The 24476-nt window shown below is 35.4% G+C and overlaps 1 protein-coding gene across 4 annotated transcripts in view; it reads right to left on the reverse strand.

Moving 5' to 3' along the window:
• Positions 1-23403, reverse strand: part of LOC133801985 (peroxisomal ATPase PEX1) — a 76309-nt gene extending 52906 nt beyond the window's left edge. The window contains exons 1-18 of one of the 4 annotated variants that reach the window (XM_062240224.1): positions 22954-23403; positions 22691-22864; positions 21723-21822; positions 21041-21523; positions 19597-20334; positions 18936-19027; positions 17907-17980; positions 17122-17344; positions 16554-16647; positions 16282-16436; positions 15379-15609; positions 14614-14814; positions 14118-14243; positions 13975-14036; positions 13006-13123; positions 12544-12828; positions 12355-12415; positions 9102-9385 (exon numbers count right to left, since the gene is read on the reverse strand). In XM_062240224.1, the coding sequence (XP_062096208.1) occupies positions 12377-12415; positions 12544-12828; positions 13006-13123; positions 13975-14036; positions 14118-14243; positions 14614-14814; positions 15379-15609; positions 16282-16436; positions 16554-16647; positions 17122-17344; positions 17907-17980; positions 18936-19027; positions 19597-20334; positions 21041-21523; positions 21723-21822; positions 22691-22864; positions 22954-23157 (3399 nt within the window). In that variant the 5' untranslated portion in view covers positions 23158-23403 and the 3' untranslated portion in view covers positions 9102-9385; positions 12355-12376. Of the gene's footprint in view, positions 1-9101; positions 9386-12052; positions 12416-12543; positions 12829-13005; positions 13124-13974; positions 14037-14117; positions 14244-14613; positions 14815-15378; positions 15610-16281; positions 16437-16553; positions 16648-17121; positions 17345-17906; positions 17981-18935; positions 19028-19596; positions 20335-21040; positions 21524-21722; positions 21823-22690; positions 22867-22953 lie in introns of those variants that run through there. The other 3 variants (XM_062240225.1, XM_062240222.1, XM_062240226.1) reach the window with 3 other exon arrangements.
• Positions 23404-24476: the final 1073 nt, after the last annotated feature.

The raw sequence follows: 24476 nt of genomic DNA on the forward strand, positions 1-24476 counted from the left end.
ACTACCAGCTATGAATCACTATAGATATCAAGCACTTTTATACTCATGTCTTTGGCTAACCTTAGTCCTGCGAGGAGTGCTTCATATTCGGCCTCATTGTTTGACGCGGTGAAATCGAACCTAACAGCGCAGTGAAATCGATGCTCTTCTGGCGTTATCAATATCACTCCTGCTCCTGCGTGAGATTCATTGGATGATCCGTCCGTGAATAACTTCCACGAAGGAACTTCGACTTGCGGCTCAGGCGCACTAGGTTTCTCGCACCACTCATTGTTTGGGAGCTCAGTGAATTCAGCGATAAGGTCAGCCAAGACTTGCCCTTTTACTGCTGCTCGCAGTGAATATGTGATATCGAACTGCCCAAGTTCGACCGCCCATTTTAATAAGCGTCCAGCTGCCTCTGGCTTTTGCAGAACTTGCCAGAGGGGCTGGTCAGTTAAGACTGTGATGGGATGGGCTCGGAAGTAAGGACGTAACTTCCTTGAGGCCAAGATTAAGCAATAGGCTAATCTTTCGATGGGAAGATACCTCAATTCGGCCCCGATTAACCTCTTGCTTACATAGTAAACCGCCTTTTGTACGCCTTCTTCTTCTCGGACTAGTACCGCACTAGCAGCAAACTCGGTGATCGCCAAGTAAATGAACAAAGTTTCTCTGTCTATGGGCTTTGATAGGACAGGAGGTTGTGCCATGTGGGCCTTTAAGGCTTGGAAAGCCTGCTCGCAGTCTCCGGTCCATTCGAACTTCTTGTTGCCTCTAAGTAGATTAAAGAAAGGGACGCATTTATTCGTCGACTTGGAAATGAATCTACTTAGTGCAGCAATTCTTCCAATTAAACTTTGCACATCCTTGATTTTCATCGGTGATTTCATGTCGATCAGGGCTTTGATCTTGTCGGGGTTGGCCTCGATCCCTCTTGAATTAACAATAAACCCCAAAAATTTCCCTAATCCTACTCCGAAGGAACATTTGAGAGGATTTAACTTCATCTGATATTTGTTCAGCACGTTGAAACACTCTTGTAAATCCTTTACATGTCCTTCTGCCTTTTTTGACTTCACTAGCATGTCGTCCACGTACACCTCCATGTTTACTCCAATTAACTCCTTAAACATGTGGTTAACCAATCGCTGGTAAGTCGCACCAGCGTTTTTCAGTCTGAATGGCATTACTTTATAACAGTACAACCCTGTATCGGTCCGAAAGCTAGTGTGATCCTCGTCAGGGGGATGCATACTGATCTGATTGTATCCTGAGTATGCATCCATGAAGGAGAGGATCTCATGTCTCGCAGTTGCATCGACCAGCTGGTCGATCCTTGGGAGTGGGAAGCAGTCTTTTGGGCAGGCTTTATTAAGGTCTGTGAAATCCACACAGGTTCGCCATTTGTCATTAGGCTTAGGAACCAGTACTGGATTAAAGACCCACGATGGATAAAACGCCACCCTGATGAACTCATTCTCCTTCAGTCTTTCGACTTCCTCCTTTAAGGCTTTCGATCTATCCTTATCGAGCAGCCTTCTTTTCTGTTGCACGGGTGGAAAACTCTTGTCAACGTTCAGGACATGGCTGATAACTGCAGGATCTATCCCAGCCATATCTTTGTATGACCTGGCAAAAACTTCCTGGTTCTTTCGCAAAAACTCCACCAGTGCATGCTTTGTTGTTGCTCCTAAATTTTTCCCGACCTTTACAACTCTGGTCGGGTCTATTTCGTCAAGTTGGACCTCTTCCAGGTCATCGACGGGTCCAGCATCTTCCTCAAAATCTCCAAAGCGAGGATCCAAATCCCTATCCTCCCTTTGGGCAACACCCTATTTGGTGACTCCATCACCGGATTGGGCTTGTGTATCGATAGCCATCTGCAACCTATCTGGGGGAGTGCTTTTCGACGTTCCCTTCTTCGCCTTTGTGACTGAGGCGTTGTAGCACTCCCTTGCTTCCCTTTGATTTCCCAACACGCGTCCTACCCCTGCGTCTGTTGGGAATTTCATGGCCAAGTGCCATACTAAGGTGACGGCTCGAAGGTCAACCGGTATGGGCCTTCCAATGACAGCATTGTACGCCGAAGGACAGTCGACTACTATAAAAGTAGCGAGTAATGTCCTGGTAGCGGGCGTTGTTCCTGCTGTTATTGGAAGTCTGATTGACCCTGCTGGGGCGAGTCCTTCACCAGAGAAGCCGTAAATCGTTTGGTTGCAGGGCTCCAAGTCCTTAACGGACAACTTCATGCGTTCCAGCGAAGATTTGTACAGGATGTTTACTGAACTTCCCGTATCAACTAGTACTCTCTTCACCATCATGTTGGCGATTTGAACGTCCACGACCAGCGGATCGGAATGTGGGAACCGGACATGCTGGGCGTCGCTATCAGAGAAGGTTATCTCACCATCCTCTGACCGAGCCTTCTTTGATGCCCTGTCCTCCACAGTCATCATCTCAATGTCCTGGTCATGACATAGGGTCTGAGCATATCGTTCCCTCGCCTTTCCACTGCTTCCCGCGAGGTGCGGGCCTCCGCAGATGGTGAGTAAAGTGCCAGCTACGGGGTCAGGCTGCAAAGGTGGCGAGTGTTGGCGTGCGAGCGCATGCTCGTTGCCACCTGGAGCCTCTCGTTGGGAATTTCCCGAGGCCCGTACATATCTTCTCAAGTGTCCTTGTCTAATAAGGAACTCGATTTCTTCCTTCAGCTGGTTGCACTCATTTGTATCATGTCCGTAGTCGTTATGATAACGACAGAACTTGGTAGTGTCTCTCTTCGAAATATCTTTTCGAATGGGAGCAGGTTTTTTATAAGGCACACTAGAACTCGTGGCCTGATAAACCTCTCCCCGAGACTCGACAAGGGCAGTGTAGTTAGTGAACCGTGGTTCATAACGATTGCCCTTGGCTCGTTTATTCTCGGAGGTGGAAGGCTCATTATGCGGTCGTTTCCCCCCATTCTTACCATTGCCATTGTCGTTCCCGTTGCCTTTGCCGTTGCCGTTGGGTTTTGACCCATTGGCGGCTTTGGCGGGTTCGGTAGTCCCCTTATCCTTGCCTGGGGGTTTTCCTTCACTGGCGATGGCGTCTTCGAGCTTGATGTAGCGATCAGCTCGATCCAAAAATTCTTGAGTAGTTTTAACTCCATGCTTTCTGAGGCTACTCCATAAAGGCGTACGGCGCCTAACTCCCGCAGTTAGGGCCATCATCTTGCCCTCATCACCCACTGTTTTGGCTCCAACCGCTACTCACATGAAGCGCTGGACATAATCCTTCAGTGGCTCTCCTTCTTGCTAGCGTATCTCGACCAGCTGATTCGCCTCAGTTGGGTGCACGCGACCCGCATAGAATTGTCCGTAAAATTCTTTCACGAACATCTCCCAAGAAACAATACTTGCAGGAGGGAATTTGAAAAACCACTCCTGTGTAGCATCAGAAAGTGTTGCAGGAAAGATCCTGCACCGAGCGTCTTCGGACACTTTCTAAATGTCCATCTGTATCTCAAACTTGTTGACATGAGATACCGGGTCACCATACCCGTCAAAGTTTGGAAGCGTGGGCATCTTAAACTTCCTAGGAGTTTCTGCCATAGCTATCATTTGAACGAAAGGAGTGCCTCTCCTCCTGTCATACTCGATATGAGACGTCTTTCCCCCGACCAGCTGTTATACTGCCTAGTTCAGGGCATCTATTTGGGCTTACACGGCTTCGGGAATCGCCGGGGCCTCTGGTGCTGGGGGAACGTACTCGTCGTGCCGTTCCCGGCGATCGTTGAGTACGTCTCTTAAATCCTCGTCTCTTTGTCGCTGCTCGCTAGCTCCGAGCCGGTTAAAGACGTTATTTTGCCTGGGTTGCCCCCCAGCGTCACGTCTCTCGGGTTGGTCTTCTCTAGGTGGTGGGCTTCTGCCCCCACCTCTATCTTCATTTCTCCGACCGGCATTCCCTCTCCCTAAGTCGGCCTCATTGTAACCATGGCCATCTCTGAACCTCGACTGGCTATGGTGGGATCGATTGTTCCCTCGGTTGCCTCCTCGGGCTGGAACTTCTCGAGCGTTAGAGGGTGGCCTGCATTGGTCGATAGGTCCCCATGCATTATCATGCCGTGGACCCCGGACCGCAGAGCTTATCTCTGAGTTCCTTCTGTTACCAGAAGGACGCTGCCCTCTGCTCGGTGGGTTCGGCTCTTCGACCCTATGGCGTCTAGGACTGCAAGGCTGCTGCCCGGCCATATTCTGCCTTGGCTGCGGGGGAATGTCGCGACCAGCCTGGGATGGAGGCTGCGCTTCAGGATCCCTTAGCGGGACATCGTCCTTAGGCATTGGTGGCTGCTCGGGCCTCTAGGGGCTCAAGGGCTGGATCGGCGGGCTAGGGTTGGGACCCCTTTGGGGTGGCCCATTTGTAGGTTGATCAGGCTGTGAGGCAGGTGCAGCCTGATTCCTAGCCAACTGTAGGGCTGCTTCGAGGGCTGCCATGGCCTCCCTCTGACGACGGTCCATCTCCGCCTGTCTCTCACTCAACTCCTAGCGCTGTCGCTCATTTTCTTGTTGTTGTCGCGCCATAATCTCAGCAGTACTTTCCCGGCTGGCCCTCAAATTGGCCAGTTCATCCTGCAATACCCCCAGGGTATTCCTCAGCGTCTCAGAATCCAGTTCTTCCTCATCGAATTCCAAATGTGGCTCATCTTCAGTCACGTTTGGAGGAGGAGGCGGTTGAGATGGTGCAGCGCCAGTCGCCTGCCCAGTCTTCTTTGTGGTTTTCGCCATTACTGTTTTAACAATATCGTATCAAGCTCTCAATGAAAAGCACCAGAATGTTGACCCTGATTTTAGTCAACTGACACGGAGTCGAAAATGCTTGATGTGGACAGATATGTTGGAATGAATATAATGACAAAAACAGTAATGCACACAAGAATTTATAGTGGTTCGGCCCCAGAAACTGGTAATAACCTACGTCCACTTGAGTTATTATTGATATGGGTTTCAAATGAGTGATCAAAGAACTAGGGTTCTATGAGTTTCACCAACCTCTGAAGGATAAACAATACATCGTAATGTATTAGCTCTAATTCTCTCGTAAATCTATACTTTCAAGTAATCAAAAAGCCAAAAGTCCCCTCCTTGAACTATCCTTCTCTATTTATAGGCTCAAGGAAGATTACATTAATTTGTTACAGATATTCTCTCCTAATTAATTGGATCATCATGAATTATTGGAGACAATCTCGGGATTCACTATGATCTTTACAAAATTATCTTGAAATATGCGGAGTATACAACCAGGCTGGTCGTAAGAAAAACTTAACCGTTATGCTTGCAATATCATACTGATCGATACTCTAACAGAATTCTGTCAGGTGTCAACCACGTGTTCAGAAATCACCTGCCACGTCATATGTGTCTGTTTTTTGGATAACAAAGGGTATGTGTTTGTAATTTGATTATTATTTTTTTAACTTATTTATTTTTTATATTATTTTTATATTAAATTTTTCTTTGGTTGTTTTGCAAAAAAAAAAAATTTGTAATATGAATTGTGTTTATTATTTTTTTATTTATTATAAACATTTTTTTTTTTTGAACAAGAGAATAAATTTCATTCAAAAACCAACCAAATTACAAAACAAGGAAATAAGCAACAGCTACTAACCAAAAAAGTCGCAGCCTGCAGAAACAACCACAGCTCTCAAAAGAAACAATTACCAACCCTCTACAACATTGAGCAAATAACTGTCTTTTTTGCTAAAGATATGAAGACCCATACCCAAGATTCTACATTTAACAACTTTCCTAATTTCAAAGCTAACACTTCTAGCAGAATTACACACAAAATCAAATATACACTTGTTCCTATTTCTTCAAATAAAGTACAAAGTTGCAGCAAGTACAGCATTTATAATTTGGTACTTCAAATCTCTAACAGCTGAAAGACACCAATGCTGAAGCTCCAAGAAGGACTTCGGCCACATAAAAACACCCAACCAGCTGCTAACTTCCTCAAATAACCTCCTTGAGAATATACATTCCATGAATAGGTGACTGTGAGTTTCAATATCAAAGTCACAAACAGGGCATGAAGAAGATTGGATAGGTAAGAAGCGGCTCAAGTGATCTCTGGTAAGCAGTTGAGAATTAAAAATCTGCCAATAGATGAACCTATGCTTGGGCACAAGAAGTTTATTCCAAACTGTCTCAGCATACTCTACTTTTTGAGCAGAAACAAGAGAAGAATAAAATTGCTTAACTCGAAATTTACCTCCCTTTTCAGCTTGTCTCAAAGCAGCTTCATCAGTAACTTGCCTAAGCCTTAGTAGCTTCTTAAAATACCAACTCATATCTTGTTTCATAGGAATACTCCAAATGTTATGATCCTTAAGGTAAATGGAGTTGATCCATCTAACCCAAAGGCAGTCTTTCTTGCTAGAGGAAGCCCATATGAACTTGGCCATATTTTTTACTTTTTATTTAGATTGTACGTTTCTTTTTTCAAATCCTGAGTAAGGTAACCAGATCTTTAATTAATCTTTGACAATTATGTAAAATTAAATCATGGAGCTAGGTTATATAACATGTACTAGGAAGAGTAACCAATTACCCTGAGAGGAGTAACCTTCTGCCATAAGAGTAACTAGTTACCATAAGAGGAGTGACAGGTTACTCATATTAAATATGAATTGAAACATCAAATTCAAATTAAAAAGAGGAAGAACGCTTCATTAAAAAATGAAGAATAAATAACTATGATTTTAGTAACAGAGGTAACTAGTTACCATAAAGAACCCAGGAATATACACGCACATCATAACATGAAGGTAACCAGTTACCCCTAAAAATTTACACACAAAGAACGTGAAGGTAACCAGTTACCTAAATATACACACAAAGAACGTGAAGGTAACCGGTTACCCCTAAAAATTTACACACAAAGAACGTGAAGGTAACCAGTTACCCCCAGAAATATACACACAAAGAACGGGAAGGTAACTAGTTACCACAGATCTGAAGATAGAAAAGAAAAAAAAAACAGATACACCCCTTTTCCCTCTCCCTTCTCTCCCATCTTCTTCGTATAATTTTTTTTTTTCTAGATTTGAATGTTCTCATCAAGGTAACGGGTTACCCATTCATATTTTCATATTTTTATTAGTTTTCTTTCTAAATTTTAGTGTTCCTATAAGGGTTGCAGTAAAAAATTTGATTTTTTTTTACATATAGTGGAAAAAAACTATAAAAAAAAATTACAATAATAAAATATAATAAATAAAAAAAATAGTAAAATAATTATGTAATGTTAAAATATGTGTGAAAAAAATGAAATGAGAAAAGAATAAGTACAAAAAATGAAGGGAAAAGAAGGAAATAAAACTAAAAAAATATGAAGAAAAAAAACAAAACAAAAGAAATGATGAAGGATATAAACAAATGAATGAATAAAAATGAAAAGAAGACGACAAAAAATAATTGAAAGAAAAAAAATATGAATGAAAAAATTGGTAGTAAAAAATGAAAAGAAAAAAAGAAAACATGGAAGAAGAAAAAAAAAGCTCATGTGTGAAAAAAGAAAAAAATGGAAGGAGAAAATAATAAATACAAAAATGAAGAAAAAAAATAGAAGGAAAAAAATGAAAAAAGAAACTGAAAAAATATGAATAAAAAACAAAATAATATAAATGAAAGAAAAAAAAATAGATAAATGAATAAAAAAGAAGAAGAAGAAGAAAAATCGAAAGAAAAAAAAAAGGATGAAGGAAAAATTAGTAGAAAAAAAATGGAAAAAATAACTGAAAAAATAATTAAAAAATAAAGGAAAAAAATAAACTTTCAAAATCAAAGAAAATATAACAATGATAAAAAATGTGGCATTTCCATATTTGAGTTAGCTAATAATTGTATTTCTCATACTTTAATTTTTTCTTTAATAAATTTTCTCATACAAATTAAAAAATGTATAATTCTTATATTTTTACACATTGATGGTATAAAAGTCATATTTTTTAAAAATTCCCATAAAATAATGATTTGTATGCATACATTGGAAAAGAAATGACTCAAATAGAGTCATTTTTCCATCTCAATGGATATGACTTAGACTCCCTAAAGAGATTCACGGTTAATGGTAACATATCTTAATACTAGTAACAAAACTAATATTAGGTTCAATAAGCAATAACAAGTCAATCAAGTGAATAGTAGTAGTACTCAAATTGTGTCCCACATGAGATATGAGTACTAGAGTGTTACCAATAAAACTCAGTCATGAAAAAACAAGTGTTTTAGTGTAACAAAATACTGTAAGAGTATTACCTATATAGACCTAGAAGTGATGTCGCCCCTAGTGAGAATTGGAAGTCATTCTCAAGAAAAGTCTATAAATGGAATGTGCACATGGCCATTAACGGTGCAAAAGCGAGACATTGAGGTATCAAGTGAACATAGCAAAGGTGTGTGCTATCACCGGTTTGTTATCAATGGATAGTGATTCAATGCTTCGGTACCCAAAATTTCAACAAACTTTGTGATAATTACACCAAGGTAAAATTCAAGTCGAAAGACATTTTACTTTATGCACCAATGCAAAAGTTTCTATAGAGAGTAATTATTTAATCAAGTGGAAGAATATTATATTTTAATATAATGTTTGATTGATTAAATAAGTGTTGCAAAAAGTGATTATTTAATCTAAGTGGGAGAATGTTGTATTATTTTTAATAATATAATGTTAAATTAAATACTGTGACAAAATGTGATTTATCACACCTTGTAACATATTATTGAGAGTTACAAAATTGGAGACATGTGTGTGCCCAAATGTAACATATTTTGGAGTTACAAACTTGTAACTCCCAAATATTACCTAATAATGTGTAGATTGAGAATTACGCATTTGTATTTGAATTTCATAGTTATTATGTAATATGGTTATTGGAGACATGTTTTTAACTCAGTGTATGGAGGTTACAAAATCATATGGGAAAGGGTTCAGGACGTTTCGGAAAAACTGAATTTTCTGGACTGAAATTCCTTGTGGCCGCGTCCAGGGATAAGGGAACAGAGGTCAGTGGTCGTAGCCAAGCCAAGGACGCTGACAGTCAATTCCAACTTCTTTTTTCCATCTTGAACTATTTTAACACCTCATGTTGTTGGAAAACTTTATACAGGATCTTTATTTATTTTCATGTAGATCTAATATTAAACAAATTAATATGAGATAACCTAGAACATGTTTCTAAAATTGAATTTAAAGAGAAACAAAAATAAGAATACTTATAGCATACGCAGCGGAATAAAAGAGTCATTCATTCAATTTCTCTAACTCTTGTATCCTTTCTGTCGCAGAGTATTATCAAGAAACTGAACCGTTCTTCTAATTTCTTCACAGTCTTCCAATGTATCCTTAGAATCACCTAGAGTAGTGTGGGCAATTCTCAACACATGAGATAGATACAGAAAAAAGAAGAGAAAATAATAATAAAGAGACTTAGAAAAGAATTTGTGTTTAAAGATAATCTAAAACCTATCATAAAATCTGACTTGTAAGTCGAAATTATCATGGGCTTTAGGCCCATGAAATTTCACATTTGATTATAAGCCTATTGGACTTAAAATCAAAGCCTGTATTATTTTCTATTGATTTAATTACTTAAATCCTTTATCAAATTAATTATTTATAATTTGAACCTTGATTTAAACTTATTTATTAATTTAGATATCAATTTATCTTAATTAATAAATCTGTCATAATTTCTCTTTTCTTCTCAAAATTACATAACTATATAAAACTATCCAAAATTGACCTGATCAACTTTGATAATTCTAATTTATATTAAATCAATTAATTGAGACTATCTTGATGATTTTATCCAAAGTATAATGTGGACCATGGGCCTGTGAAATCAAGCTTTAATAAGTTATCATAAATCTAACAAATAAATTTACTAACTTATTAATTCCTCGTAACTCAACTATAGACTCGGAATTGCACTCTTAAATTCATAAAACGATTTATAACAAATATAGATACGCTATTAATTATCCATTGTTACAAACATAATTGTCACCCAATCCTCTATAGACAGTCTACAATGAGATAGGACTAAAATACAATTTTACCTCATTGTATTTTATCCTTAAAACACTTAGTTCCTTGTAAATGATATTTCAGTAAACTAATTTAATTATTGAAATGAGATCTCTATCATTTAACATCTTGAACCAAACTAAAAGGAAACCATCGTTTCACTTCTTCATCAGAAGCTATAGATGTTCATATCTATGATTAACACTCTCACTCAATTATACTACCGAGTTCCTAAGATGTAAGTAAGGGCTAGTCCATAGAGTAAGCTTGTAACGAACAAGTCAAAGAACTCAAATAATACAATCAGTTAGAATACTAACTACTCAGAATTGAGATTAAATTGACATATGGTCAACTAAATGATATGACTAGAATAGATTATAACGGTATGTTTACTTATCTTATCAACTGTCAATATTGGTCCAGTCTGATGTAACAAATACGTCCGATCTTATCTACTTGGCTAATGTTCTGGACAGAACATAACACTACAATGTGTAAGTAGATCATATCGTAGATTGGAAAGTTAGTGTAAATTATGTGCACTGACTAATCTTAGGATTAACTTATTTTGAACATATAATCATATTTATATTCCACTATGATTACGTCACTATAAATACGATTAGCTATATGCTCTGGATTTAATAAAAGTTTATATTAAACAAATAATCACGAAAACAAAACATGTGAGCAAAGTGATTGACCAAGTCAAAAAATAATTTCTTATTATTTTATTGATAATAAAATAAGATTACAAAGAATTTGAATCTTAATTAGGGCATAAAACCCCAACACATGCAACTTTTAAAACTTTTTTTTAATTCCATAAACATCCAATTAAAACATTGGTAACAACCATAAGAGTTGGTGGAATTTGAAATTCAAAGGGTGTCTCAAAACTCTATAAATAAGAATCTATTGCTCACTTGTAAGACATTATTTTCTATCCACAAAGCACTTGGCTGGAAATACACTATAGAGGCTAGATAATTCCAGAAAACTATTTCCTTGTGAGATCCTTAGTACTTAAAGAATAGGGGGGGGGGGAAATAAGTTTTTAAACAAAAAATTTGAACATTGTTCAAGTTGATGATTCTCACTACTCTACACTTTGGTTATGTGAGAGTTTTTATTCTTTATTTCTTTATTCTAATCTACATCTTTATTTGTATTATTTATGATTTGAGTTGTATTCTTCCTCTACATCTTTTTACATGTATTTACTTGTATTTTGTACAATTAGGTTGTAACATTTCTTTAATAAATTACCTTGTCTATTGTATTATTTTGCATTTGTTTTGTTTTCTCTATTCACATTGAATATAATATTCTCTAACAAGTCCTTTGATTACAATTGGTAGGTTAAACAGGGATATATCATCTTTGCAAAGATTTCAATCTTATAATCTTTTATAAGTTCGAAAATCAAGCAAATTGCAAGGTACTAGACCACGAAATGTTCATACTAGTTAAAGAACTAATAGCCAACTTTTCAATACATTGATAAAAGGAATACTGAGTAAAGAAATCAGAGGCATGTTAAAAAAGCTGGTCAGATGCGTATAAACGTCGATGAAGTTCAAGGCCATGGATCCTTTAATTCCAGCAGAATATTAATCTCATATTCTGATTTATATGTTAAAGATCACATCTTTCCTGATTTGTATTTCTTTCAGTCTCTTTTGGCAATTGGCCAAATTAATTTTTTATCATCAAAGGATGCTTAATGCCATATTTCATTTAATCATTCTTTTTCTTTGGGCTCATTGTAACTGTCATGGTGCCTCATGATTTCTACCTATGTGACAAATTTTCACAAAACCTATAAACCGAATGACTAAATTGATCAGATTTTCAGCTTTTATTAATGCGTTTCATAACTTTCAGACATTAGACATAACTAACTTCTCAACTCGTGCAAGTTTTCAACATTATAGACATGAAGCAGCCTCCAAACTTTTTGGATGTTCTCAGATCACTTTAAAAAAAATTAGTAGGTAAAACTGCAGTATTACCCTTTCAAAATGGCTCGAGTTATATACACATGCATGAAAGATTGCAAAACCATAATGCATACATATTTATGCAAGCCTCTATATCTGTATAAAGTTCTCTTTTCTGTACTTCCTTTCAGATATTTTCGAGTTTTGCACATGCCCTACCCAGTCTAAAATATAACTAATAAATCAATTGACTAAATATAATAATTATAATATATTTTTTTAAACACAAGAAAAGGTGCAGCTTGAGAGAAATTTCATAGCATTTGACAAAAAGTAAAATATGAGATACCTGATTTCACCAAAATTGTCATTTACGCTAATGTTGCTCTCTTGCCTTTTGCATTTCTCGACTGCAAAACAGAGAGTTTATCATAAGCTACAAAACTAACAAACTGGCTGTAAATTCCAAAGAGGTGTTGCTTTTCTGCTTAACAGATATGTTTGTCAGAGATGTGAAAATATGTTTGTCAGAGAGAACCTGTGCAGCAAGAGATCTCTTGGAATCCAAAAACTGGCTGTAAATTCCAAAGAGGCGTTGCTTTTCTGCTTCCGAAACAGATGGTCTTGCCCGGGAAGCAGTAGACTTTAAGAGAGCATCAGTAATTACTGGCTTTTTCCCTGGTTCATGCATGCTTTCACCACCCAGAAGGTCATGAACAGCTTCAAGCTGTGCATCTGAGAGCAATGCTTGAAGGTCAGCTCCGCTAAAACCTTCAGTCATATGAGCTATGGCATCTAAATCAACATCACTGGCCAATGGTAGCTGCATCAATTTTGAGAAGAGAACCAAGACATTTTTACATTAAATGACAGGCAAACAAATAACGGAAACAGAAGCTTCATTCCTCACACCAGAGTTTAGTTTTACATCTTTTTAAAGTCATTTTGACATAGAGAACTAACTAATAAAGATACATTTATAGAATGTAATCTTACTAACCTTTCTAGAGAGAACACGTAGAATCTCCAACCTTTCACCTTGAGATGGAAAATCACAGAAAAGAAGGCGATCTAGCCTACCAGGTCTTAAAAGTGCAGCATCGAGTAAATCTGGTCTACTGCTTGACAAGGAAAGAAAAAGAAACAGAAGTGGGTCAAAATCATTAGATAATCAATATAATTTACGTGATGGCACTTATAATATTATAAACCACCAACTAAGTTCATATTTAGTTGATGTGGGATCCTAACCATATCCACATGTTCTTATTCAATGGTGAGGGAGTAGATTGATGCTATCCAAGGACAATTTGCCCATTTCACTTTGAGAACAAGGTTCAAGTTTGGGACGAGGTATTGATAGACCTTGTACACATTTCACATATAGGAGAAGAAAAGGGAAGAAAGATTTAGTCGTAGGCCAGCTAGGGGATGAATTGGCTAAAGGCAATATTGAAGAAAAGATTGCTCAAGTAGTAATATTATTTTTTTAACAAAACAACACTACGTGTACAAGGAATAAAGTTCATAATACAAGGAATGTTAGAGTGCACATTAACAGTAACACTAAAGAATAAAACAAGAGATATAAGGGATTAATTTTCTGTTTAGCTGTTTCCTAATTGGAGGAATTATTTCCTATTTTTACTGTTTCCTATCCATCTGTTTCTCGTTGTTTTAAAGGTCTGTGAAGGAGGGCTAGCTAGGATATGACTTGTTTATGGTTGTAGTATTGGGAGTGCACCAGGCTCTCAAATTTCTAGAATATATAATGATAAAAAAAAAAAAAAAAACAAAACTTCTATCTTTCCCTTTATTTGGCTACTTTCTTATGATATCATTCAGCGGTCAAGTTCTAATCAGTAAATAGCTTTAATCAATGGGCATCTACATTCTTCAGTAAGATTCACTAAAGAAATTCTTCCAAGATCTAAAAATGATGTGCTGATCACACCACTCACAGACTGACCTTGTTGCCGCAAAAACAAATACCCCCGTCAAAACTTCAACACCATCTAATTCAGTAAGAAACTGCAACAAGGGGATACATTAATGAGAACCAACTCAAGTCAAGAAAGAAAGCGATTGGACAGGCAAAAGAGAAACACTAACTTGATTAACCACACGGTCTGTTACTCCAGTATTGTCATGTCCTCTTTTTGGGGCTATAGAATCAAATTCATCAAAAAATAGAAGGCATGGGGCTGCAGCAGCTGCTTTGGAGAATATGTCACGAACCTACAAGCCAACATATAGGCATCAACTGCAGAATATGCGTTGCACTATCATAAGTAACTTTTTGATAAAGGACGTGTTTATTATGTAATGCAGCTGAACCACTTTTAATCTTGGAACAAATATAATTCTCCAGGTAACTTTATTATTCAGATTTTCTTTTTAGCATGTTGAGGCATGTTGTGAAAATTGTTCATCAATTTTTTTTTTTTTTTGGATCAATTGGCTGACAATATTATGTTATTTTACATTAAATGAATAGAAATCTTCAGTTTTTTCTTTTCTGGGAAGAAAAAAACAAAAAAGATTTTGGAGGGGGGAACAAAAACTGTAAGCATCTAAGTAATGAAAATAAAACAAAACGTCCTCTTACAGCTTGCTCAGAAGCACCAATATACTTGTTCAATAACTCAGGCCCTTTAACAGATATAAATCGTAGTGAACAGGCAGAAGCAGCAGCACCAACTATGTGTGTCTTCCCACAACCAGGAGGTCCATATAAAAGAACATTGGATCGCAACCTTAATGGAGCATGTGCAAATATGTTTGGGAACTTTGACGGCAATTCAATCATCTGATATTACCTTTAGTTAGTAACGATATGAGAAATATCATTACATCTGATAATAAGAAAAACAATAAACATTTTCTGATTATAATTCAAAATAGATATAAAATACCAATGATGTCTTCACCCTCGTCAGCTCTATGAATTGGAAGTGAAGTAAATCAACATATAAAACTTAAAAGGAAGTGAACAAAATATAACATGTGAAACTGCAGAAGCTTTGAAACTACATGAAAATTATAAACTGAAAGAATAGACTATTAGACTTCATTATCTACAGGATGGAGGACAGATAGACATATGCATATCTCTGGAATGAAACAGAAGTTAACCACTACTTGGATTTTAAAAGTTTATAGCTTAATGACCTTTGATTATTCTAAAAGGGAAAAAAATTAAAGAGGAAAAAAATTTAAAATAGCATATTAATGTATCAGATGCAAAAAAAAAATGGAAAAAACAAAAGCATTTTCAATATAATGTACATAGTAAGACATATATTCAATAAAAAAAATACTTCTTCAGACGGCATTTAAAAAAAAACAATACAGAGTAATAAAAAATAGACACCTCTTTAATACCCTTCTGAATCTCAAGAAGACCACCAACATCATCCCACCCAGACCGACCACTTTCCGGAGCAGATTTAGTGACCTCCCGCATGGCTACTGGAAGGAAATCGTGCATTGCCCGAGAAAAGTCATCCCTGACTAAAGTGGGCTTTTCACATTGTTTCAAAGAAGAATGGCAAGCCAGAAATCTACCAATGGCAGCATGAACAGTTCTATCAACCAATATTTCCTGAAATAATATGGTTGTTTGGCATTAGCAATTTAAAACAATATGGATACCAATTATCATGCTACACCTTTTAGAAAGGAATTGAATACACATTACCTAGCAATAAATCTCAGAATCAGAAATTTAAAAACATAAACAAGCTAACAACTCGAAGGGAGAAATCTGTGCAAATCTAATTCACTTATTTTTTTTGGGTGAAAAATAAAGAATTATCTACATTACAATTTGTATTTGACCAAAACGTTTCAGGGAAAAGGCTCTGGCAAAAGAAGAAACCCATTTTTGTGACCAACAAAATTGGTGTGAATATAATTGACACTTTTTTATTTCAAAAAAAGAAAAAAAATCTCGAAATTAAATTTGATAAAATACTTCAGGGCAAGACTATATGGCAAAAGAAAATCCAAATTTTAAACTAAAAAATAAAGACCATTTTGTGAAAGCAAAGATGGGATACTTGATGAGTCTTGTTCCTTGCAGTAGGATTCACCATCCCCTTTTCCCTATTGTATTGTTTTTTTTTTCATATTGATAATACCTTTTATACTACTTAGTAAGAAAAAGGGCAGGCAACATTTAATTATTAAAATATGCACAGATCATAGTGATAACAGTAACTTGCATTCATGATTTTCGACCACATACTTTAAGAAAATATAGGAGTGTAAATACCAGATCGTATGCATCATAACCATCACTTTTTGAAGCTATGTCTTGTAAGGTGCTTTCAGAACATTGCAAGCAGCGCTTCTGAATTTCATGCTTCAGTATGGCTGTCCGTTCAGAGGCAGTAGGAGCAGGCATTTGAACATGAAAATCAAACCTTCCTGATCATTTAAAAAAACTATCATTCAGAATATACCAATATAATATATACATGGCCAACCTTATTTAGGATTACTACAAGGATCAGACACTAGACAATTAAGTCTAGACTAACCAACCTGAAGAAGTCAATGACTGAGGTAGCCCCTCCAAAGACTTTACTGAAGCTATGAAGGCAAGGGGGCCAATTCCACAAGCAATATTCCTATTCTCCTGTTCACAAATTCAATAAACCTGTGTTAGAAGTTACCGGAGTACGGCACTGAAATTGTAATGTAGCCAGTCACTTTGGTTGAAGAAGAATTTGAAGCTAAAAGAATGCTAATTACAGCCTGACAATGAAGACTGATTGAAAAGTTAATGCAAGGGAATGTTTACCAAAAAAGTTAATCAGGCATAAATAGTAAAATAATATTTCTAGATATATGTAAGTTGCTCCCAACTATAAACTCTGAAGCACAAAAAAAAAATAGCATGATTTAAACTGAGCTTAATCCTCTTTCTTTTTTCTTTGGTTTTATCTTGACAAACAAAGTTTTCCTCTGTTCATCTTAATAAAGCATATAATTTCATTAATCAACTACAAATCAGAGCACAAAAGAATTTAAAAGCTAAGCACATTGGCAAACATCAGTATTACTGTTATTTCCATCCCAATGAATTGACTAATGGTAAAAACAATAGTACCCCGTATTCATCCATAATATCCGTCAGAAATTCCATCAGTGCAGTTACGGAGCTTGAAATTTGAGATCCCTCTGAATCAGAAGTAGAGGAAATAATACAGTCAAGATCATCAAGGATAACAAGAGATGGTGCATGATCTAAAGCCTCTGATATATAGCCAGAGAGTGCTTGACGAATGGTTTGGGCCTTTTCCACAGCAAGTTTAGAGCAAGAGACAAATACACTGCAAATATTTAAATCGATGTTAATGCATAGAATTCACTCCAGAATGCTTCATCAAAAACAAGCTTGGACTCTCTACTGTTGTCTTTAAATCAGTGTGTGTTATGTAAAAGAAGTTTTTTTATAATGAGTAGACTTCAACTTTTTGTTGTTAAAAAGGAGTTTTGCACCTACTAATCACCTATTTTTAAAATTGCTCTTTTGGGACTGTTTGGCCTAGGCTATTATAACAAATGGGAGTTGATTGGGTTTGGCCAGCATCTTGCCAAGATATATTGCTGCAAATGGATGGTCTAGCAGCTGTAGAGGAGTTTTGCAGATGAACAAGAAATGTGGATTGTGACCACCCTTGCCATTTTTGGGAAGTATGGTTAGAAAGAATCAATAGAATATTCAAAGATGTATCAATTATTTGAATGTGGATATATCACCTCCTTTGGTTGTAATGTTTTTACAATTCTTAATAAAACTATTCTTGTTTCTTTAAAAAAATAAATTAAAACAGCACTAACATCCCAAAAAACAGAATCAGAAATAACACTATAATAGAATACACATCGTACATGTATGTTAAGAAGTCTTCTTGTTCCTGAAGAAACTTTGCAACTGCTTTTGCTAATAATGTCTTCCCTGACCCCTAGTAGTTAAAAACAATAATAGAATTGAATTATTATAGTTAGAAAAAAACATTTGAATAAGTAGTGTCATGTTAATGACATAAAAGTTACGTAAAATATACAGCAAATGAGTGATCACAACTGAAAAGGAATTTACTCTAGAAGCATATTCATAATTTGATCTCAAGATCAAGATATAACTCGAGTAAATAGCATATATCTTTTCAACTAGAAAATAAATAAGATCAAAATTGATTCTGGTTTACTACAACTAATACTAGAGATTCTAATACCAATATCGAAGAAGGTTCAAATATTTCTTCATTATGAAGCTTTTTCTTCACTTACTAAAACTCCAATCTGTTTTTAGCAATCTGTTAAGTATTGAGTTTATGCATAAATTTATCATCTTTTAAAGATTCATTACTTACTACTATAATATTGAGTTGAGCTAACAATAGTTTTGTTTCTTTCAAAACAGAACAATAGAATATTTAATAATGTAGAAGAGGATGTGGGAGCTATTTGGGATAGAATTAAGCATTGGGTGGCTATATGGATTTTCATTAATGACTTATAGTTCTTTTTTTCCCTTTGCTACTTGGGCGTTGTTTGGTTTGGACTATGGATAAATCACCTACTTTGGTTGTTATGAATTCAAGGAACAAACCTTCAGAAAATTCCATACAGAGCAAATAACTTGGGATAATTATTAGCTTTCATAATAGGTATCTATCAACTGCTTTGACATTCAGAACATAATCAACTTTCAGAAAATACAAAAAATGAAGTCTGTGTATTCTATTAGAAGAAAAAAAAACGTGAGCACTTCTCTGACAAGTTGATCATATTAAAATAAATTTACATCAAGAGAGTTACAAATATGATTCACAAAGACAAAACATGGATATTTACTTTGTTCCAACCTGCAATATCTAAATTCTAAAGAAAGATCAAATTTAAAAGATGACTCACTGAAGGTCCATATATTAGAACATGTCCTGGAAGAAGAAGATTGTATGAACTGAACCACATCCTAGAAACAGAGGATAGCAATATCTTCATTCCTACATTTGGAAAACATTAGGAAAGGAAAAAGAACAAGTTTTTTATCCTCACGAGCAGTATATGGTTTACAAATTTCAGTATAGATAACTACAATATAATTACGTACTAGGCAAGTTGTATTCTGATATCTGTCATTTCTTGTAACTAACATAAGATATGATCCTCACCGAAAGATGTACATGTATGATGTAAAACAGCAAATAAAACTCTTGATCTATAAATGTGTAGCCAGCATGCAATAAGAATTAGCATCCATAAAGTGTTATAGAGTAAGCATTATTGTTGGCCCACCTGGTACAGTTTAAACTTTTGGTTTGAATTAATTTTCCTAACAAAGCAAGAGGATAATTTCGGGAGTAGATTCTTGATGCTAATAATTTTGGAAGTCTCTATGGTAGTCAAAAGATTATTTTTTTGTAGCTAAAACAAATTCAATGAAAGACAACTAAGACAAGCTGAAAAAGTTTCAGAACTATTATCTTCGTATTCTCTCAGTGTCCTTGTTGAATAAGAGGTTAGCCATAGACAGGCAAATGAGAGTTAAGAAACATTTTATGAAGAAACCTACTATTTGTAACATCTGAAGCACTTGTCCCCATCCAACCCAATGAAGATATATTAGTCCTTATATCTTCATCAAAGATTCGCTCTCTGACACATTTAAAGGTTACAGGATCACCAAAAACCATCCTGTTAAACAGTGCACCTTGAAGATCATTATTCCCTTCATTTATTTCATCAAAAACCAGCTCATAAACAATTCCACCAGAACGGGATTCCTCAGGAATAGTCAAAACATATAATATTTCAACTGGCAGTTTACTAGACTTATTTATGTTCTCTAGAAAATCATTAGATGACATCGAAGTATTTTTATGAGACCCAAGCTTGTAGCCTTTCACTTCAAAGTGAATCAATGTTTCACTTCCCAGAACCAGTGAATTAACTTTTACTCCTGAAGTTGAAGAAATGGAATCAACTTGTGCAATGAACCATGTTTTGACAAGATTTTCCAGACCCTTAGCATTTTCATCCTTACAAGGATCCTTCTCATCCTCTTTGCAATGAGATTCATGTGAAAGAGCAGCAACAACACTATCGTGGGTTGTCCGGTCTACAACATTCATATAAACTACTGAACTAGTATTGAGATGCAAATTTTTTGTTCTGCGATTTTTATGGTTATCAAGCACTTCAAGGCCATTCTTCTCTGAATTAATTTTCTCTAACATCTTAAAATGACAAGGAGAAAGTGAAGGTGAGGGAATATCCTTTCTCAAATGATTGCATCCCTTTAAATAAACCCCTGCAAGCATAAATGTGATATCATTAGACAAGATTTTGTAAGAGATAGGATCCAAAACATTTGTTGGAACAAAAATAATTTCGTAAAAGAAACAGGAAAAGTAGGACCACTTTGTGTTTATAGGAAATAAAGTTTTACTACAAAAATAAAGTAAAAATAAGAAAGGAAATTAATTGTTGGCCACTAAATCGTCTAGATAAAATTTGGAGGAAATAGACATCATAAGAGCCATTAAATTGCTAGTACATACCTAAGAGAAGAAGTTTTATGCAATGCCATTTGTCCAATAAAAGAAACTACTAAGAACATGCAAAGTCATCAAAGGATCATTCAGAAAAATGTAATCACTCTTCCCTAGATGATTACCAAGGAGAAAACTACATGACGAAAGCTGGTCACATAGCTCCTACTGAGAACAAAAAGTAGATACAACATAGAGGTTAATAAACAACATTCAAATACTTGAGAAGTGTAAAGATAATACCTAACAATCACATTGTCAGATGAGAATATATTTCACATAATAAATTTTGTAAATTCAAGTTGCATGCTGGTGAACTGTTTCAAGGAAAGTTTTGATTATGGAACATACTACTCATCCTAAGTTGGGACGATGCAGTGTAAACTAAAGTGACACACTAGTCAAGAGTTTCAAAAAAAGTTTTAAATAAGAATGATACTGCTGACCAAGGAAGGGCAAACGCACATGAATGCAGGCCAGCCCTCAAGTAAAGACGAAGAGAGTGGGCAATCATCACATGCCCTTTAGCAACCGAATCCGAAACCAATATACGCACAACTGCTTGACGATATTCCTGCTTAATTACACTGTTAGCTTCCTTTGAAGTAAGATTGCTTTTTACTGTCAAGCCATCCTTTTCCGATTCTTTTACACAATCCTTTGATGATAACCGTGGCACTATAACTACTGACTGAAGAATATCTAGTTCACACATTTTTGCCGTTTCTGGATGTATCATAACAACAGAAGTGAGGGCTACATCAAGCTCAATACTTTCTACGGAACTTTTGTGAACTAATCTCCTGTTTCCATCTTGAACGCGCAGTAGAGCCATTGCAGTATGACGTGCTTTGTTAGAAGATGACAAGGAAGAATCATGACTTGAGTCTAAATTTTTCTTGCGCCTCTTTGGAGCAACTGCAACTTCTGTTCCTGGCACAAGTTGCACTGATAAAATCTGATGTCAGAATCGAAGTGGATTACAACATCTTCATTTATATGGCAGGAATTTTAAAACCATTAAATAAGTTTGGGCTGAAATTAAACATCCAATTAAAATACATGTTGTATAATTTCAAGAACTTTAATATGTAACCCGTGTAGCATATTAAATAAGGGAAGCACTTAAATAAATGTAGCATCTTACCCACCGCTTCCTTGGGAAAAGTTGAAACCACACAAAACACGATGATAGTACGGCCACCTAACCATAGAGGAAATGTCATCTTTTCCTGAACTATCCTTACCTGTATTTACCCAAACAATCCACATATGTAACTACTAAACAAGAAAAATAAATTGTTGCTTAGAATCACCAGATGAAGAATAAGAAGAAAGGGAAAGAAAAGTTGACCCAATCCTTTTATATGTATAAAAGAAGGTGTAAAAGAAAGTATAGAATCGCTTTATATTGTAAGTAACAATAATATTCTGAACAAAGACAACACAACCATAAAATTCAATTTATAAATATACATTTATATAGATATATACATATATATATAAATTAATAAAAAAAAAGTACTACATAGAAACGAGACAAAAATTATAGAGTTAAAGGGATTAGAACATTCTTGTCCTCCACAAAAAATACTATCAAAGTACCACAAAAGAGCAAGCCCCATTTCAAACGACCAAGAAAGAAAATTGTTATTCATCAATGTTACTGAACCCAAAATTCAGTGGTTTCTTCCTTACAGCATTGTCATTTTGGATTAAACTTAGAACACATATCATCACTCACTCAATGAGCGTTAGGGTTCGCTCAACAAAGCAGTTTGAGCCAAAGAGTGTAAACTGTACAAGGTAAGAAAATCTTAAAGTGAATAAGAAAAGTACATAATTGAAACCGAACTTTTTTATCGACCATTTCCTTGAGAGGATAATCAACCAACTACACTGAAAATGAATCCTAGCAATAAAAATGTTTCAAATAAGATGACTTCATGTAAAAAGGACTTCAAGCATCGATAGAAACAAACCTCCATCTTCAAATATATAAAAATATTTACACTCACACTTATTTAGTAAGCTGTAAAAAGCTTCATATACAATCGAAAGATGAATTACTTAAAATTGGTATTCAAAACAAAATTCTTTTTTGTTTGTTAATACCTGGTTTAATATAGCTGCCTCTGCAAGCTCTGCGTTGAGCTCCATAACTTCCCAATCATCCTCGCTGTTTGGTTCAATTGTTACCAAAGTAGCTTTGGCCACATTTGGCAGAGCTCGAACTTCAACTCGTGTACCCTCTCTTAGAGATATGCAATCCGCAAACTGCTGAGCAATCTGAGCCAAACGAAATAATCTAAATTTCTACAAACACAGCAAAGTTAAATAGTTACAACCAAAATTGAAAAGATCAAAGAAAAATCGACCTCGATTGCGGAAGAAGACGACGTGGCGCCAGACCAGGCTACGGTCCAGTGGTCGTCGTTGGAGGAACGAGAGCGGAGGTCGAGGGCGAGAACTTCCGGGAGGTAACCGGAGGCGGAGGAGGATTGGAGGGTTTGGATTAGGAAGAGAGGCAAGGACACGAAGCAGCTCTCCATACCCGCAACCAACCTCACCTCAAAATCCATGGTTAGTACAGAAGCTGAGCAAATGAACGGAGGCGGACCTAAATGGCCGGAGAAAAATATTTATAAGAAAAAGATGGACGAAATGAAAATAGTCCTAAATGCTCCCGAACCGAAGAAGCAAATTGCGAAGTTCGAGGTCTGTTCTTCTTTCTCTACTACTATTGCGGCTTCATTTGTCTCTCTGTCTGAGCCTGAGTAATGGATATAGGACATGTTCACAAAGGTTCAAATCCCCACGGATAAAATGTATGCTTATCAGCTGATGTAACAAATATTAAAAGTTTATAACATGAGATTATATAATTTTATTTTTCATTATTCATTTTACAATTATAATTTTCATCTACATTTTTAAGTAGCTCTACTTTTTCATGCTTTTTATAACAGTATTTTCTCTTAATTTTCTTTTTGACGAAGAAAATAAAGAACAAATTCAACTCATCATCTATCAAAATACATGCTTAATATAAAATCCAAAACACAATATTTAAATACAACACTTACAGACATAGATAACAAGTGTAATATGTGTAATAATAAAATATTATTGAGATAATAGAATACTAAAAAATATATATTATCTCCAATACAATTAAAAAAAAGAGAAGCTAAATAAATTACAATAAAATGATTCATCTATTCTAACCCTTTATTTGGTAGAGTAGATTTGTAGAGGGATGGAAGGAGAGGTACAATCCATTATTTGGTAAGAGGGATAGAAAAAGAGAGAAGAAAAATTAAGGGGAGAAGATTCCTCCAAATTCACAAGGTGGGAGAAATTTTGTGAGTAAAATTACATATTTACTCTAAATAAAATATTAAGAAATATTTTCTTAATTATTTTTAAAAAAACTATTTTATATTTTGCCATTTTTTTTTATTCTTATCAATTTATTATATATCTTTTTCTAAAAAAATAAATATAATTATTCAAAATAAAAATATTATTAAAATTAGATTTATTCTTTTAATGAAAGAAAATGATATTTTGAAAATTATACATGTAAAAAATTTATTATTAATTAATTCTATTGCCATTTTATAATAACCATCAAAATTATAAATAATTATATTTATATGTTGGTGTAATAACACAATAAATTAAAAATTAAATATAAAAAATCTTAAATAGTGGGCAATATAATAATTTCATCATTAAAACTCTCTCTATCATTTTCATTATCTTTCTAACTAGAAAATATAATCGCACTTTGTGCAGTTTTTTGTAATAATTAAAAATTATATATTTAAAAAAAATTGAAGTTTTGTTGTAAGGAGTTTCATGTTACTGGTAGTATAACATGCTCCTTATATGGACA

The sequence above is a fragment of the Humulus lupulus genome, chromosome 9, assembly GCF_963169125.1.
Source record: "Humulus lupulus chromosome 9, drHumLupu1.1, whole genome shotgun sequence".
Lineage (NCBI taxonomy): Eukaryota > Viridiplantae > Streptophyta > Magnoliopsida > Rosales > Cannabaceae > Humulus > Humulus lupulus.